This window comes from Myripristis murdjan, chromosome 8, assembly GCF_902150065.1.
Source record: "Myripristis murdjan chromosome 8, fMyrMur1.1, whole genome shotgun sequence".
In the NCBI taxonomy this organism is placed as follows: domain Eukaryota; kingdom Metazoa; phylum Chordata; class Actinopteri; order Holocentriformes; family Holocentridae; genus Myripristis; species Myripristis murdjan.
In genome coordinates this window covers 23,586,849-23,603,528 of record NC_043987.1, presented here as the reverse complement: position 1 = coordinate 23,603,528, position 16,680 = coordinate 23,586,849, and the positions used below count along the sequence as shown (strand labels likewise).

The window sequence follows — 16,680 nt, the reverse complement described above, 5'->3', positions numbered from 1 at the left end:
GAGACACCGTACCACTGCGGTTACCATGGCTGGCATTCGCTTTGAATATGGCCGTGCCTTTGAGTGTCTGAGATGTAAAAGGCTCTGTCAAACATTCACTTTCAGATGATGGTGGTGGTGAATCAGCACAAAATACCTATAATATATCCTGCAATGTGTCAAAACCAATTATATTGTCCTTCAGAGACACCATTTGAAAAAATTAAAAACATCTCCATTCTGGGTGAAATGATACCCAAATGTATTTGTGCTCAGCCTGAGCAGATTGGACTCGTGCTGCCAATCACCAAAGCACAGTTTTATATTCATAGACTCGAATTAAAGTTTGGTTGTCCCTAAGGAGTTAACAAGAACACAGTTTGTCCTTGTTGTCCTCCTCCCCATCTCTCCATCTTAGCTGTGCGAGCTCATCGACCCAGAAACCCTTTCACCAGCATATTCTGTGGCACAATAGATCTGCCCTCGCTCCAGTGGCGACCGGCCATCTAAGGCTGTTAGAGGGAGGCCGGCGAAGAATGTCAATGACAGTATGAGTGCGTGCATGAAGCTAAGACACCTGAGTAGGTGGGGGGCAGGGTGTTTTTTAGTGTGAGGAAGACATTCGATGTGCCATAGCACATCGAAAATCGTTCCACCTTGCCCTCACAACACGCACGCATAAACACACAAACGCACACGCATGTATGTGCATGCACCTGCACACAGACACAGTACCTTTCACCCAATAACACTGTATTCAGAGCAGTGCAGTGCAGTATGAAGGTTCCTCAGGGGACAAGGAGAGCAGGTAAAGTAGTATAGACCTATATGTCTGAGATGATGGATATCACTCCCCTTCAGATCCACTAAGCCTGCAACACACAGTGAACCAAGTCTGCTCCAATTATATGACTGACATTTATCATCTAACCCTTTTAAACTTTGCCAGAATCCAGCAATATTACTGGCTTTAATGTGCCGCTGCCCATTCTTCTACTGGAAACAATGGAGCAAATGTCTGTCTGAGCCAATGAACCACATTATGGGACTCTGTATTTGATTTTTCATGATTGCAAAACTGTCTCTTCCTCTTTTCCAAACCAAATCAGCAGCCCAAGCTGGACACGAGATTTAACATTCACAGAGACAAATGGAATTCATTTAGATTTTATACATGTGCTAAACATATTTTGTAGACTAAAGCTATTGCAAACCATAAAAGAGATTCCAATCACTCCAAACTAATACAATGCCAAAGCGACTGCATACATTGCCAAGGCTTTCTTCATGTTTAATTATCTGCAAACAGCTAGTATCCTATTCTTCTTTTTTTTTTTTCAAGCACTGCAGGCATTTTTCTTCAGCTCCAACAGTATCAGTGCAATCACACTACGAGTTCAACTGTATTATGAAACCAAAGAGTTCTTGGCCTCACTGTTACACAGCAAGTTCACTGCCAATCGACCGGCCAAATCCTGTGTTTCCATGGCAATGTGCATGGTGAGAGATGATTCGTCTTCATAGAAAGGTGTAGTCATTGGTGAACTGTGTTTCCATTGATGTGTGGGTGGGTAGATGGATGAGGAATTAAAATGCTGGCCAGCCACAGCCATACCGCTGAGCACCTTCTGTGACTTCTGTATGCCAAGGAATGCAAGTGTGTGCATAACACGTTCAGTGTATTTACTGTATGTGTTATGCAGGCTTGCTATGAGCGTGTATAGGGATAACAGTCGAGTGCTGAGGACGACATGCCTGCATTATGAGAAAGCCTAGAGCTAAATAATACTTGGCATGCATAAACCCACACACCCATACACATCCCCACACCAAAAGACACACAAAAACACACATTCACAAATGTGTAGAACACTGGGAAGGATTTTCAATGCAAATGTGCACAGGCCTACAACCATGTATGATCAAGTCCTCATTTCTTTTTTTTTTTATTTTTATTTTTTTTTATTTTTCACTCAACACACGCACTTTGCAAAGGTTAATCGTAGGTTAGATATTGCAGTGCCATTGAAAACAATGTTCCTTTTGCAGGCGAAGCAACACACAAGTCGCACGCATGCTCTTCATCCTTCACCTCCTTCCCTTCTTTCATTGATCTTCAAAGATTTCTCTGGACAGTGCAGAACTGTGCTGCAGCCTCTTGACTCTCCTGGGCTGGGGGTCAAGGAGAAGTGTGTGTGTGTGTGTGTGTGTGTGTGTGTGTGTGTGTGTGTGTGTGTGTGTGTGTGTGTGTGGTGATGGTGGAGGCTGAGGATGGTGCTTCACAGTCAAAATGGAGATGTGTGAGTGAGGGGCTAATGTGTTGTTAAACTCAGGAATGTGATGTCACGCATGAAGGTGAGATTTTGCAGACCCTGAGAGACCACCTGCCAGGGGTCAAGTATAGTGCAGTGTGTGGTGGGTGATCGTACATATCTCATTTGTATTATTTCATGGTATTGCAACTTAACTCAACAATGAGTGTGAGACAGTGAAGGAGTGGAGGGAACAATGCAAGAGAAAGGGCAGATGGTAAATGTGTCAAACTATATTCCAGTGAGCCATATTCCAATCCACCGTGATGTAAGGAGATGGCATTTGCCTCAGCCTAACACCTCAATCATGTTTTTGTCCAGGAGGCAAAGATGTTCAAAATCAAATATTAATAGAGCAGGTCATCAGGCGTCATGAAAAGTAAAGGCTCTTGACAGCTGCTGTTAAGCAAGAGATATGTGTCTAGAAGGATATGCTCATCATAACTTCATCACTCAATTACCTCGATGTAAGACATGTTTAACCTGGGCGCAGTAGGCTACGCAATATTAAGCTGCTCTACAATTAAAGGTAGCCTTTGTACGGACATGAAATTATAGCTATCGCCCCATCCCTCTGCACCCATATCACCCAGCATGTGCACTCCAAGCTAAATGAAAATCTGTATCAGAGTCCATGTCTTGTCTCCGCTCTCCCTTCCCCTCCATGTCTGCCCAGTCGCTCCCTATAAATAAATAAAGCGCTGTTTCCAAGGTAACGTCTCCATGGAGAATTGGCCACCTGAAATCCAGATGGAGCAGAAAAGGAGGGTGAACAGTGGTCTGCGAGGCACAGCAGGCGCTCCACTTGTCATCAAAACAGCCTCATCACCACTGCTACACCAACAGCATCAGCACCACCCCTGCTGTATTCCAGGACCTCCACCCTGCAGCTTGCCCTTGATAATTATCAGTCTCCATTATATTGCATCATCCATAGCCAGTGTCATGGAGGCACATCTAAAGCTGCTTCCCATTAGTGTCAGGATGTGTGTCTTTGATGGTGTGTATGGGAAGAGGTGATGGTGTGGCTGGGTGGATCATCCTCTATCCTAAAGTTGAAAATCCATGGGCTCCCTCTAGTGGTCCAAGCAGCAAACTACTACTGTATTAGAGTACAACTGGTGTAGAAACCCCCGGATTCAGAGATGAGTAACCCCCTTGCAGCTCCACAAAAGTGGCATAGTGAGTAAGGAGTCCCCCTTTCACCCTGAGAGGTCCAATTCAAACTCTACTGATGTGCTTGAGCAAGATACTACAGCCCCTCCATTCTGCAGAGAGGCTCGCTGCTCTGCAAGTATCACAAACAAAAACATTTTTATATGCTGCTACAGAAAATCAACCATAACCACCATAACATTGAGTGATTTAGGTGGATTCCCCAAGCAAACCAGGTATTATTTTGACATTGAGTTAAAGGTAACATCAGCCTGGTTAGACTAATTAACATACTGTGTCCTTGTGTGTGTCTGTGTGGAAACAGAGAGCATCACAAACTAACTGGAACACAGCCATGATAATGTTTTGGCAACCCAACCCCTTCCAGTTCCAGTCATGCAGCAGCTTTACTGAAAAGATGATGGACGGCTGATAAGACACAACGCCCCTCCTTTTCACTGCCCATGCCAATACATTCATCGTAAAGGTAGAATAATTAACCATCTTAGAACTTTAATACCCTAATGAACATCAGAGAGGCTAATTAAATCATTATGATTTGTCTATCAGCGCTCATTATCGTATTCTGTCCCTGATGGCACACTGGAGCTAAATGAGAAGTCGTAGGCAGGGGCGCCGCCAGGAATTTTGGGCCCCATGAAAAAAAAAAAAAAAAAAATATATATATATATATATATATATATATATATATATATATATATATATATATATATATATATATATATATATATATATTTACTCGATGATGGTTCAATAATTTTATATTCGTTTTTATTTTTTGGGGCCCCTGTCAGGCAAGGGCCCTTGGAATTGTCCTAACTTTTCCCCCATATACGGCGCCCCTGGTCGTAGGAGAGGGTAGAGTAGCTAAGGTGACAGAGAATAGAGATTTTCTGTATTCCAAAATCCAAGGGAAACGTATCTCACCACTTTCTGACACGAACATGCTCATACATGCTGCCTGACTGCAGGACTGTCCTCACTTGGGTATTCAGAGCCTTCTTGAGAACATGGGATTCAAGGCCTGGGGCACTGCAGTGTGTAAATGTGGATGTGTGATGAAAAAAAAAAAAAAAAAAAAAAACTACTTCTCTCATAAATAAATAAATAAAGTCCCAGGAATCTAAGTGAGATCTAAGGATTTTTTTTTTTCTGTTTTGGTGACCAAACATCGTACTTCGAAGAATAGAAACGACCACAAACAGTGACAGATAACAACCGGGGTAATGCGACAGTGTGTGTCACATTGTGAACTTGATTATTGATAGGTGACACATTGAGGTCAGTGTGACAACCTGGAGCCCGTATATTTTGCTGAACAGGAGAACAGGGATGGCTCATTCCCAAAGCAACTCACTCCTGAAGACGTTGACACCTGTCACTTAGGCAGAATGTAGAAAGGATGTGCAGTGCTAACATGGAATGGCTGATGTGATCCACACTTGAATGAAATGTCAGTTTCCTTCAAGTGAGAATATCATGGAGAATATATATATATATATATATATATATATATATATATATTTTTTTTTTACGATTGCTCAAGGTGACAGTCATCCAGGACTGTGCTGTTGTAACTGTGGTGTGTGGTGTGTACTGTAACCATAAGCTTTGCTTTAACTTACGATGCATAGGCCTACAGTGAAAAAATTAGATGTCATGTTTTGTCATACATTCGAAATTGCTGTTTTGATATAGCACATAATAGATCAGCTCCAGCTATTTTTTGGTCAATCTGCTGATATGAAACTGTTTATCAAAACATTATTCCTTTTTGGATTTAATATAACATTTGCTTACTGGACCATGAAGGAGCCTTATAAGATTAAGGTAGGGAATTAATTTGCATATAATTGTCTCTAATGGTGCATTCAAGACAACTGGGACCTGGGACACTTCCACCTCTGAGCATTCATGTGGTGAAAGAGGGAACAATAACGATGGCAAGAGCCAAGCTGCATTAAAGTGTGAAGTGTATTTTGTACATGCAAAAAGTTAAATGTTCAAAATCACAAAACAGTAACAGAACAGCACATCAGAGCTCAGAGAAGAGTCCCAAGTCCCAATTTAGGAGTTTGAGGACTGTTTAAATAAAACGTTTTCCCACTTGGAAGGTTCACAGTTGCCTTGCACATCACAAGAACTCAGCCACCTTACTAACAGATGTAGACAGCCAAGCAGATTTGTAATAGAGCTCTCTTTATTATAGTGCATTTATCAGATGTTACAAGATGAGTTTAAAAAAGCTAAAACCAAAAGGAAATTAAGAAAAAAAAAAAGAAGAAATACATGTGCACACACCTTGTCATTTGTACAGAAACGTTGAAAATTAAAGCTTCACATCTGAACAAGGGTAGCCAAATGACTTTATCAAGTTAAAATACACTTTCGTACAGAAGTTCATATACACTTTAACTTCTTGCCATATACCATAGATTATGTTGCTCATTTAATTCAGATTTGTTTTTAGCGTAACTCCTACTGTCAGGACAAAAAAAAAAAAAAAAAAAAAAAAAAAAGCCCAAAGCCCAAGACTGGAGTATTTCAAAAAGAAAAATGCTGCTTGCTGTTCACTTGTACAAAACAAAAGGGAAAGGAAACAGTCCTTCCCTTGAGAGGTCAGTGTGGGGATCATGATCTTTATGTCATCTTCACTCAGCAGAGGCTGTACACAGTCCATGAATGGGGACTCAACATTCGCAGGAACCTTTGGGTTAAATGGATGCATGGAAAACCATTCTCTTGCTGTCACCGGATCAAGTATGAGAGTACCTCATCCTTACTTGCACATTAAAACTGTCTGCTGGTGTATAGCAATGATGTTTGGAGATGGTTGTCAGTGAGTTGATTGCTTTATCAGAGGGTAATGGATAAACCACTGATGTCTTGTAAAGGTAATTTATTGTGCAAGCTGATCAGGTTGTGCAAATGGCATCAGAGGAGCATGATGTAAAATAATACCAGAAGCAGCAGTGACTACATGTTGGGGCAAAAACTCTGAAGCCCAGAACTAATGTTGCATCAACATTGCTGATTTTATATACTGACAACTATGTAACACAGCTCTGACACAAATTGGTTAAGAGCGTGTGCACCTTGGTGAGCACACTTGGAAACCGTAGGAGGCAACCTCATGCTCTGCAGGAGAGTCCAAAGCTGAACCAAAACACTACCAGCCCTTTCTGGATCAAACTGAATGGTCCCTTGAGAGCATTTTACTGAAAGACTGCACGCCTGGCTCACGCTAAGGCCAGTGAACCAGGTCATCTGTGCATCAGGGAAAAAAAAAAAAAAAGAAAAACAAACAAACAAACAAAAAACTAACTAACTAACTAACTAACCGGACGAGAAAATAAACCAAACTAAAAAGCCAGAGTGGGAGCAACTCTCAGAAGGCCTTGCTGTTCCAATGGACTGGAATGCAGCTGAAACCACCAAACCCACTCGTCACCCCGAGGATACACGACTCCACGAAACAGAGCATTAGCTGCACTCACAACACAACACCTCCACCCCACCTGCCATGCACACCCACACACTGATATATAAACATACACACATATACGTACACTTAGACATTTATTGCCTTTTCCATGCCCAGTCAAGAAGGATCTTTCAACCTTTGCATGCAAAAACCACAAGGCAACATGAAAATAGCTTTATCAAGTTGTAAAAGCTCAGTGCCACAAGAGTGATGGTTCTCGGAGGTGGGACTGAATTGAACTTTAGAACTGAGCTGAGGAAATAATTCAAAGTGGTAGCAATGATTCTGCAGGGTCAGCATTAGCTGAATACAGCTATATATATGTATATATATGAAATAGTTAACAAGACTTATAGCCCTCCAAATTCAAACACAAATTCTGAAAAATATAACTGCTAACATCCCTCTTAATCTTGTGCTTAAATGGTGGTTGTTTTACAGATATTCAATAAGGTATCTAGTGTTCAATACAGCAGCCAGAACTCAAATTGGACAAAACTTATGATGGTTTTCAAAAGAATGTGAAGAAGGAGCTAGAGGGTGGAAGGTGTTTTGTTTTACTATCCCAAACCTGATACAGGTTACATTGTGATATATCCCCTTGCATGGTGTGGGCTCTCAAACAAAATTAGGACATCTTTACTCTTTTTTTTTTTCCTCTTCAAACCTTATTCTTTACAGATGACACAGGCTTCACCATCCAGGGCCTTTTACTTTGTGGAAATCAGTGTCTTAGGACATGCTGAGCTCAGGGCAGGTGAGGAGGAATGGGGAGGGGAGGGGGGGGACAGGTGCTTGAGAGTTAGCTGTGCTGCCATTTCCACAAGTAAGAGTTTACCGTGTTCAAGGCACAGCAGGGCTGCTCCCACTCCCAGCTCACACATGCACCGAACTCACATACACACACGCATCAGGATCCATCCAAACACTCACTCACGCTCACATACACAGATGCAGGGGAGCACTGGCCAAAGCCCCGATGGTTCAGAGAATGGAGTGAGGAGGAGAGGAGAGGAGAGAGGGAGGCTAGGACCAGTGCAGCTGCCCGTCACACTGCGTAGACGAAAGACAGAGATGATAGAGATGGTGAAGTGACGGATCATTTTGCGTTCTTTAGCTGGTTTGAAAGCCAGTCCAGGCCTTCATAGAGACCGTCTCCACTAGTGGCACACGTGGCCTGAATGTACCAGTTGCGGTGGCGCAGGCTGTGGAGGCCCAGCTTGTCTGTGATCTCAGCTGCGTTCATGGCGTTGGGCAGGTCCTGAAGGGGAGCAGACATTACATTGCTTATGAGCAGAGGAAAAACTCTACTGACTTAAAGTATTTCACAATCAACAACAAACAGGCGGTGTTCAGGTGATAATTTGCTGAACTGGGGCCGACTGACATTGCCTGTTTTGCTGCAGTTTTTTGTTTGTTGTTTGTTTGTTTGTTTTTCAGTAGTTTGAGCGTCTCATGACCCTTCTGATATCTGACTGAGGTGATGAATTTCACCTGACTATTAACAATGGGAAAATCAACCAGCTCACATGATAAAATTTAAATATAGCACTGTATTTAACATATTGTTCTTTTCACCACATTACACAGCCGGCCTTCTAATGTGTAAATAAGCCAAGGGTGTTAATTAAACACTACGTTTTTCATTGTGGCAGCATAGGCCCTGCCTTCTAGTGTCCATTATATTAAACACATATTGACATAAACTGTCAATGCCAAACAAATGCCCATGCTACCAATATTCCATTTACTGCTGCAAACTAACCATTTTTCATAGCAAACATGTGACCACTTTCTTGATCTGGCAATTGAAACCTTTTTTTGGGCAGTTGAAACTACGATCAGTTAATCACCTATGAACTACTTATAACACCAACATCCAAACCAGTACTTATTAACCAATTCACATCTGATCAATCAGTGCCAAATTCTGTGCTTGTTGAGACTAATTATTTTGTGAGACATGCTCACCTGTTTGTTGGCAAATACAAGCAGCACCGCATCCCTCAGCTCATCCTCGTTCAGCATGCGTGCCAGCTCTTCCCTTGCCTCATTAATTCTCTCCCTGTCATTACTGTCCACTACAAAAATCAGACCTGCAAAATGGAAAAGAATGAGGCGGAAGATGTGGAGGAGCAAGCAGATAAGTTAAAAATGTAATACATGATTTGACCCATGAAGGCCTCGTGCTTGTCAAATTTGGTATGAGGCGTAGAAACAAGAGGAAACAATCTCACCTTGTGTGTTCTGGAAGTAGTGCCTCCATAGTGGCCTGATCTTGTCCTGACCGCCCACATCCCACACTGTAAAACTGATGTTCTTGTATTCTACCGTCTCAACATTAAAACCTGCGCAGGGAGAGGGAGACAGGAAAAATGAATTCTGGCAGTGTTCAGCTGTATAGTTTCAGGATGTGATATCACGCCACATGTTGCACTGTGTTCTCCTGGGCTGCTGATCCAGAATACGGTATGTGTGTGTCTCCATTCATTTCCACAGCAAAACTGCTCCCATAGTAACACATAAACATCAAGGAGATTTTATCAATACAAAAAGAAACAATTCCCAGTACCCTTTTTTATGTAATTACAATTACTGGTAGTACTATCAGGCTGTTTCTTTCTGGGGCAAGGCTACTAAGCAAAAGTTACCAGCAGGATCTACTTTCCAAATCAAACAAGAACATAACAAGAAAAGAGCGGTTTACTTTTTTTTTTTTTTTTTACTTTTTATGCTGGTATAATCCATTTTGTTTGTGTGGTTTGTGTATTAAAAGTGTTTTTTGGGAGGTTGTTTTGCTATGGAAGTCAATGAAGAGACAGAAATACAGTATTCTGGATTAGCAGCCCAGGGGAGCACAAAGCAGCTAATGAGGATGCTGCACCACCAAGTGGACTCGTACTGCACCCAGGTGACTATAAAACTCAACACACTACCGAAATAAGTTTTGCTTTACTAACACTACAATACAACATACTTAGCCAAAGGTATGAAGCACCACTACAGCAAAAAGTACCCATGGTTTCTTAAAAGATGGACTGACAAGGTAATGTCTTCAAGCTGTCTGATGTGGCTCTGCAGTGCCCTGGTCTCATTACTTCAGGCCCTGAGGGCAGCTTGGGGCAGCGTCTCGGGGCTTGTGGGCAGTGATTACAGACCGGAGTGGAGGAGATGGAACAGGGTGGGAGTACATGACTGTTTTCATGTGACTCATTTCCACTCCGCTCCGTGAAAACACAGTCAACACAGTCAACAAAACAATGGCAGCTGACAGCATGAAGCTCATGGGAGCACAGATCTCACCGATGGTAGGGATGGTTGTAACAATCTCTCCCAGTTTGAGTTTGTAGAGGATGGTGGTTTTTCCAGCAGCGTCCAGTCCTACCATCAGGATTCTCATCTCTTTCTTACCGAAGAGGTTTTTAAACAGGGATGCAAAATTCCCCATCTTGGCTGATCTGCTGAGGGAGAGACAAAAGAAAATGGTCAAACAGGAGTACAAGTACACCCCAGCGATTAAAGTCCCACCTTTAATAGTTAGCTGGGTACGACTTAACCCTTGACTGTAGCATTTTCTATGTATTTTTGACAGGGTTTCCTGGCAATGTTGGTGCTAAAGTGGGTTTTTACCTGGGATTGAGGCTGTAGGAGCAGCCTTTAGTCGCAAACAAAAGGCTAATGAACCATGTTCGCATTCCCTGTACACTGCGTATACTGAAAAAGTACCTTAAAGCATGTGACAGGGAGGAAACGTGACAAGTGTTGAATATTTCCTATTTTGATTTCAAGCCAGTCTGTGTAAGATTTTGCTGTTCTCCCATGTATTACACTTGGCATAATTGTTATAGACTGTAAGAATGCTCCGCACCTACGGCTAGAGCCCCTCCCACCTACAACAACCATCCAAGCTTAAACAACTCGTCCCGTGATGGGTGTGAGATGCAAACAATGGCAAAGGAGCAGCTGCTATTCGTGACACTGAAAAACTGGTATGGGACCAATCCTCTCCTAGACAGGCGTGATTCACATTATCTAGTAGTTGTTATCTGGTCTATATCTATGGGGAAACTAGTTTAGACCTACTAACTATATCGAAAATAACTAATTTCCTGATTAAGGCAAAGCCAAAGTGGTTTGTTCATTACACGTATCAATTATAGAGTTGACTGGGCTGATATTGTGCCTGTTGCTTTGCTGTACCACTTCACTAGCAGGATCCAGAAATTGGTTTGCCTGTTACAATATCAATCAAGTTTAGCTGACTGATTGCTGACAAATTAATAGGCCTTGGATATTATGGTTTCATGTTGTCTTTTTTTTTTTTTTTTAAATGAATTTTACATACAAGCAACAAAAAAGAGAAAATAAACTAACATTATCAACCATCATCTCCATCCACTCACCAGTCACTGTGGTGTGTTTTGACAAATCAGCAAAGTCAAAACACCAACCAAAATCCTTCGTTTTAATGATAATCAATAGCTCGCATGGCCTAGAGCAGGTGTAGGCAACTATACAGGACTAAGACCTTGCTCAGACTGCAGGCAAATGTGATTCATTTCTCAAATCAGATGTTTAAGACTGTCGGCACTATTATTTGCAAGTGATCAGATTAGATTTTTGTGTCCAGGGATCATAAGTCTATCTGCATGGGTTGCTGTGGTAACGACGTGGGTGTCAGTAACTACGTACAGTGACGCTGGTGACGCGGGATTCCAACGTGGAGGCATGAGAAATGTGCAGACGCCTCCCCCAAAAGTGCCAGAAGCAACTTATTTCAGCGTCTATCAATAGACTGTCACTCTCTGTGTTGTCCTCCATACCGCTCTGCTAGTAGCTGCATGGATTCTGCTCAACGGCTCTGATGCACTCCCGTCAGTCTGGATTTGACACCATCGTTATGTGTCACGTTTTGATCGCAGTTCATATGGTTTTCAGTTGTTCAGACTTTCTAGCATCAACCTGGATACAATCTGGATGTGCCAAAAAAAAAAAAAAAAGGAATTTGGGCTGTCAGTCGGAACCAGACCTAAGAGTTTGCAGGATTTCATTTCAACCAAAGTCTATTCCAGATGACTTCACCAATGAGCTTGTCCTGTCTGGTTGAAAGTAGTGTGCAAATAAGTGAAATCAGCTGGTGCGTAGAGATGCATGATTTTTTTGTGGATACACTGCTATTTTTCAGCTCAGTTGGAATAAACCCTGTGTACCATCCCTGAACTGTTGTGTAACCCACATCGATCCACTACCACTGCTCTGCATTTCATTGCATCATGATGTTTCTATATAAATATACGACTCCTAACTGACCCGTGGCGCTAGGAGTTAAGACTGGATTATTTTGTTTTGCGGGGTGTGTGTGCATGCAGAGCTGTTTGGAACAACACCTAGAGGCATGTTTTGTTTTTACTCTGATTTAGATTCATCAGTCAGCCTCACATATGTTTCACAGTAAAGCTTTAACACTCAATGGTCTGAAAAGGTGTAAAAACATCACATTACACAGTTAATTATCAACTAAAAAAAAAAAAAGCCCTAATGATTCCAACTTGCATTTCCTCATTCTCACTCTGAGTAACTTAATGCATGAGGCACACACACCCAATTACTACCGGGGAGTGGGAGATACTAAACAGTCAATTGTTATGTATTCGAAGACTGACAATTAGTTATGAGCTACCTTATGCTCTGAACCGTACAACCTGCCTAACCACCCCTGCACAATGAACATTTATTTATAGAAAGTGAGTGGGGAAAAAAAACACATTAGAGATGAAACTGTGTTTCTAGATCACGAAGAAAAAAAAGCAACTTTAAAGACTCTTCTGATTGGCCACAGTTGCAGTAGGGCTGGCTGTGTAAATATTTTTTATCAGTGTAATTTCCAACACGAAATCTTTCAGGTGTTTTGCTACAAAATAACTCCATAGTTCTGTACAGTTGGGGAGTGGTGAGATCATCTGACAGGCACACAGCAAAACCTACAGACAACATTAGACAAGTGTCCTCGTAACTCTTCCTCGAAACCTATTGCCCAATAACTGCATACCAAGCCAGCAAATATAATCAGACTGATTTGGCTATGCCATCCTGAAGTGTAAACACAGTCAACAACATAAACAACACCATAAGGCAACATTTCACAAACCTATCCAACATACTACAACAAGTGCAAGATTAGACAAAGTTCGAGGCTCCACTGCTGTTTCAAGATATTATCCATGAAAACAGCACACAGCTACACAGATAATCTATCACGAAACACAGCCAATTACGCAGCAGCTGACCTGACGACAACTGTCACTTGGAACAGAAAAAAGGGGCTTGACCGTCCCATTAACAATGAATGAGATGACAGGTCAGGCAATGAGCATCATGAGGTATATTATACCTGTAGGCGCAAGACGACAACAATGGGAGGGCCTGACATTGCGCAGTAGCCCGTAGAAAAGCACATAATAAGATCAGTGATAGGAGAATGCAGGCCAGTGCTTGCTAGGAAAGAGGAATGAGGTTCTTGGAGCCAGAATATGAGACAGGTAACATGATGCCTGTAAGCAGAGCTGAACATCTGAATTAACCAAGAGATAGACAAGGAAATGATCACTCGATCAGGCCACATCAAAGTACGTAAGGTCCAGCAAGTAGGCATACTTCAATGAACACATACAACACCAGGTTAATCCACAAGTGTTGTCTCTACTTGGAAGTATCATGAAATATACTAAGTTTGCCATATTTAAAATACATCCTAACGTCTTCTCCTGACATCAGAGCTCATTTCCAATTAGGATTAATCATCCTGTTTCTCAAATGGAAGTGGGAATGCTGTTATACAGGTGACCCTAGGTGTAAACAGGAGTGATGAGTAGTGATGCAAGACCCAAGAGCAGGTAGGATTAGAAAAATGGGACATAATAAGTGTCAGTGTGAGCTAAGAGAGGACTAACTAACTTAGATGGCTACCTTGATGCAGCCGTCTACATCAAACGGTGGTGACTAAAAGAAGAGAGAACCGTGGAAATATATTTACTAACAAAACGTTTCCTTGGACTGGCATCTGTTAGGTAAAATCTGATGACACTTCAGGGGTAAACAAGTTAGTTATACTACCTATAAGTTATTACTTAACTAAAGATGACTACTCAATCGTCCATGAAATACGATGCCACTCATCTAGCAGCTCCAAGTTGGCTGCTGCCTTTAACACTGCTATGCATGAACCAATGTATAACGTTAGTAATGGTATACTGAACTTAATTACTTGTTTGTTAACTAAAAGGTTTCACATTGGACTAACCATACACGGGATTGTAATACGTTATTAACGAGCACGTACCGTTTAAATTAGCAATGTTACAGCGGTATGAACACAGCTAGCAGGCTAAATTAGCCGGAGATACTAGATAGCCAGCTAGCTTAGCTCAACAGCGCAATGATTCACATCTCTCACAACACAATACAGAAAACACCTCGTAGTTAACTGAGATAGTCCTAACTTTGTTTAATAAAGAAATCGGCAACTGAGTAAATAATTGTAATTTAGAAGGGAGTATGTGTACATTAAGTAAATATCTCACTCCTAGAACAGCCCCAACGTCAAACTGCTAAGGAAATGGCTAACAATCGTTAGCTCCTCCGCTATATGTTAACTTAAAGTAGGGCTGCGTCCGGGTTATAGCTCAGAGAATGTGTCTTGAATGGCGGCACTGAGGACGTGAGATGGCATAAATCAGGCACGTTTCCCTTTAATGGTAACTGTATTGACGTTACGATAATTATTCGTGAGTTAAATATCATTTCAGCCTTACCGTTTCCCGATCTTTCTTCAGTGATCCTGTCCAACAACAAAATGGCGTTTGCACAAGTGTTTAAGGCCGCGTCATGGACGTTGCGCAGCCAAAGTCTCCACCAATCAGCTTGCTCGGTGAAACCACGTTGTCCCGCCCCCTGAATCCAGCGAGCCAATAGTTATCCAGACTCGTAACTGTCAGGGTGATGCGTGATTCTCGCTAAGTGATAAACTTCCGAGTTAAGCGCCGGAAAATTCACCTGGACGATGAACCAATCAGCGATTCGCATCTGTCCGATGGAAAACATCTTCTGTATCTTCAAGCATGAGGATCTTGTCTTCTGAGCTGTTATATTATATTATACCATAGCTTATTAGAGTGTGAATGTGGTAAGACATGGAGTTTTCCCAACCACACAGAGCCAGAGGCATCCCTCAAATCAAGTAATATAGCCTATTGGGAAAATATTTTACATTTTACATTATAATTTGAAAGGGATTATACTGATCTGATGATTGACTTTTAGCTGTGGAAAATGGCAAAGAATTTCTATATCTTAGCACTGCTAAAAAAAAAAAAAAAAAAAAAAGACATTTATTTTTTGAAATTTCAGAATATCTACCAGCAATGTCAGTGGCAGGACAAACTGTTTCAGAAGTGGGTAACATGAAATCACTGGATTTTAATTTATATTGCTTGGTATATGGTACTTAAGCAGAGATGCAGCGACAGGCTACTGATCTTATTACAAATTACAAACACTCCTATCTGAGTGACAACAGACCTGTCAAAGTAAAATATGCAGTAAAGAAAACGATGGCAAGAGGAAATGCATTTCGGTGCAGTGACAGGGCTACAGCTTCCACTTTCAGCTGTACAGAAGCCTGTTAGGCCCCAGGACACGTGCCTCTTGGTATTTGCTCGAGGCTACAGGATGAATGAGGTCATAACATGACCCATCCTTCAAGTATGACCAGTGATCATAATCTCACCTGTGCCTTTAGCTTTAACATCAGTGTCATTTTTCTTTCTTTTCCAATCCACCAGCTTTCGCTCACTGGCCCTTATCCTGCAGCCTTCATAAAACATCTTGTTCTGATGGACTGAACTGCTGTGTTGAATCCACTAGATGGGGCTCCATCCAAGGTTGCTTTTTCTCTCATGGGCCCAAGATGCCAGGACCCGTAATGTGGTTATTTGCTGTTCTTCAATTTGATATTTGTGGACCATTTGTCTTCCATCCAACCGTCTTTCTTGAATTCTAACTCTGCTTTGAAGTGAGGTAAAGCAGATGGCTGAAATCAAATGATTGGCAACACTGGTAGGTTTTATGTTTTCAAATATAAAGACAATGATCTGCTGCCTCATTGATCCCAATGGAAAAATTGTCTGTGTAGGTTCCTCCCTCCAGAGTTGACTGCAGGGATTCCTTGTCTTGTTAAGGACATTTCTGCAGGCTGTATGCCTGAATCAGAGGAATGAATCTGTACTCTTTCTTTGAGTGCAAAGCCACCATGTTGCTTTTTAAAATGGTGCTGAATATAATTTGTGTGATTTTTAATGAACAGAATATCCTATGTTGGAGGGAAAACTCTGATTATCTTATTTATATGGATGATTTAAATGTTGAGAGTTGAAGTGACTCAAACACAAGATGCCTGGAAGTAGGTTCATTAACTATCAGGTGTCTGACTGCCCAAAGAAGGCAGTTTGTTTCTGCCTAAAAGTAAGTTCATTTTGAAGTTTGGATGCCAGGGTTTAAGCTGCTGGAGACTTGAACATCCTGGTCGCAGGTAGCCAGTCTCTGCAGCAGCAGGTAAACCAGGTCATTTCCATCCACTTGGGTGGCGTTACAGTGGGAGGGGACATACAGTAACAATCTTGAGAGAATCCAATGAGGGTGCGGCGAGATGATGCGCCTGCCCCCCCACCCACC

At 41.8% G+C, this 16,680-nt stretch overlaps 1 protein-coding gene and 1 long non-coding RNA gene across 4 annotated transcripts; one reads left to right on the top strand and one right to left on the bottom strand.

Annotated features, from left to right (window-relative positions):
- Positions 1-5,649: 5,649 nt before the first annotated feature.
- arf2a (ARF GTPase 2a) lies at positions 5,650-14,866 on the bottom strand. 3 transcript variants are annotated; one of them, XM_030057735.1, is made up of 5 exons: positions 14,763-14,866; positions 10,255-10,412; positions 9,189-9,299; positions 8,923-9,047; positions 8,051-8,212 (listed from the first exon to the last, which is right to left on the bottom strand). In XM_030057735.1, exons 2-5 carry the CDS (start codon positions 10,397-10,399, stop codon positions 8,051-8,053), a joined length of 543 nt encoding a protein of 180 aa, XP_029913595.1. In that variant the 5' UTR covers positions 10,400-10,412; positions 14,763-14,866. The 3 variants fall into 3 exon arrangements, with proteins under 3 accessions (XP_029913597.1, XP_029913595.1, XP_029913596.1); XM_030057736.1 differs by having other exon boundaries at positions 10,255-10,409; positions 14,763-14,827; XM_030057737.1 differs by lacking the exon at positions 14,763-14,866 and having other exon boundaries at positions 5,650-8,212; positions 10,255-10,408.
- Positions 9,398-16,567, top strand: LOC115363485 (uncharacterized). Its single transcript, XR_003928593.1, has 3 exons — positions 9,398-9,466; positions 12,949-12,952; positions 16,555-16,567. It is a non-coding gene; the product is annotated as an uncharacterized LOC115363485 (long non-coding RNA).
- The last annotated feature ends 113 nt before the right edge of the window (positions 16,568-16,680 follow it).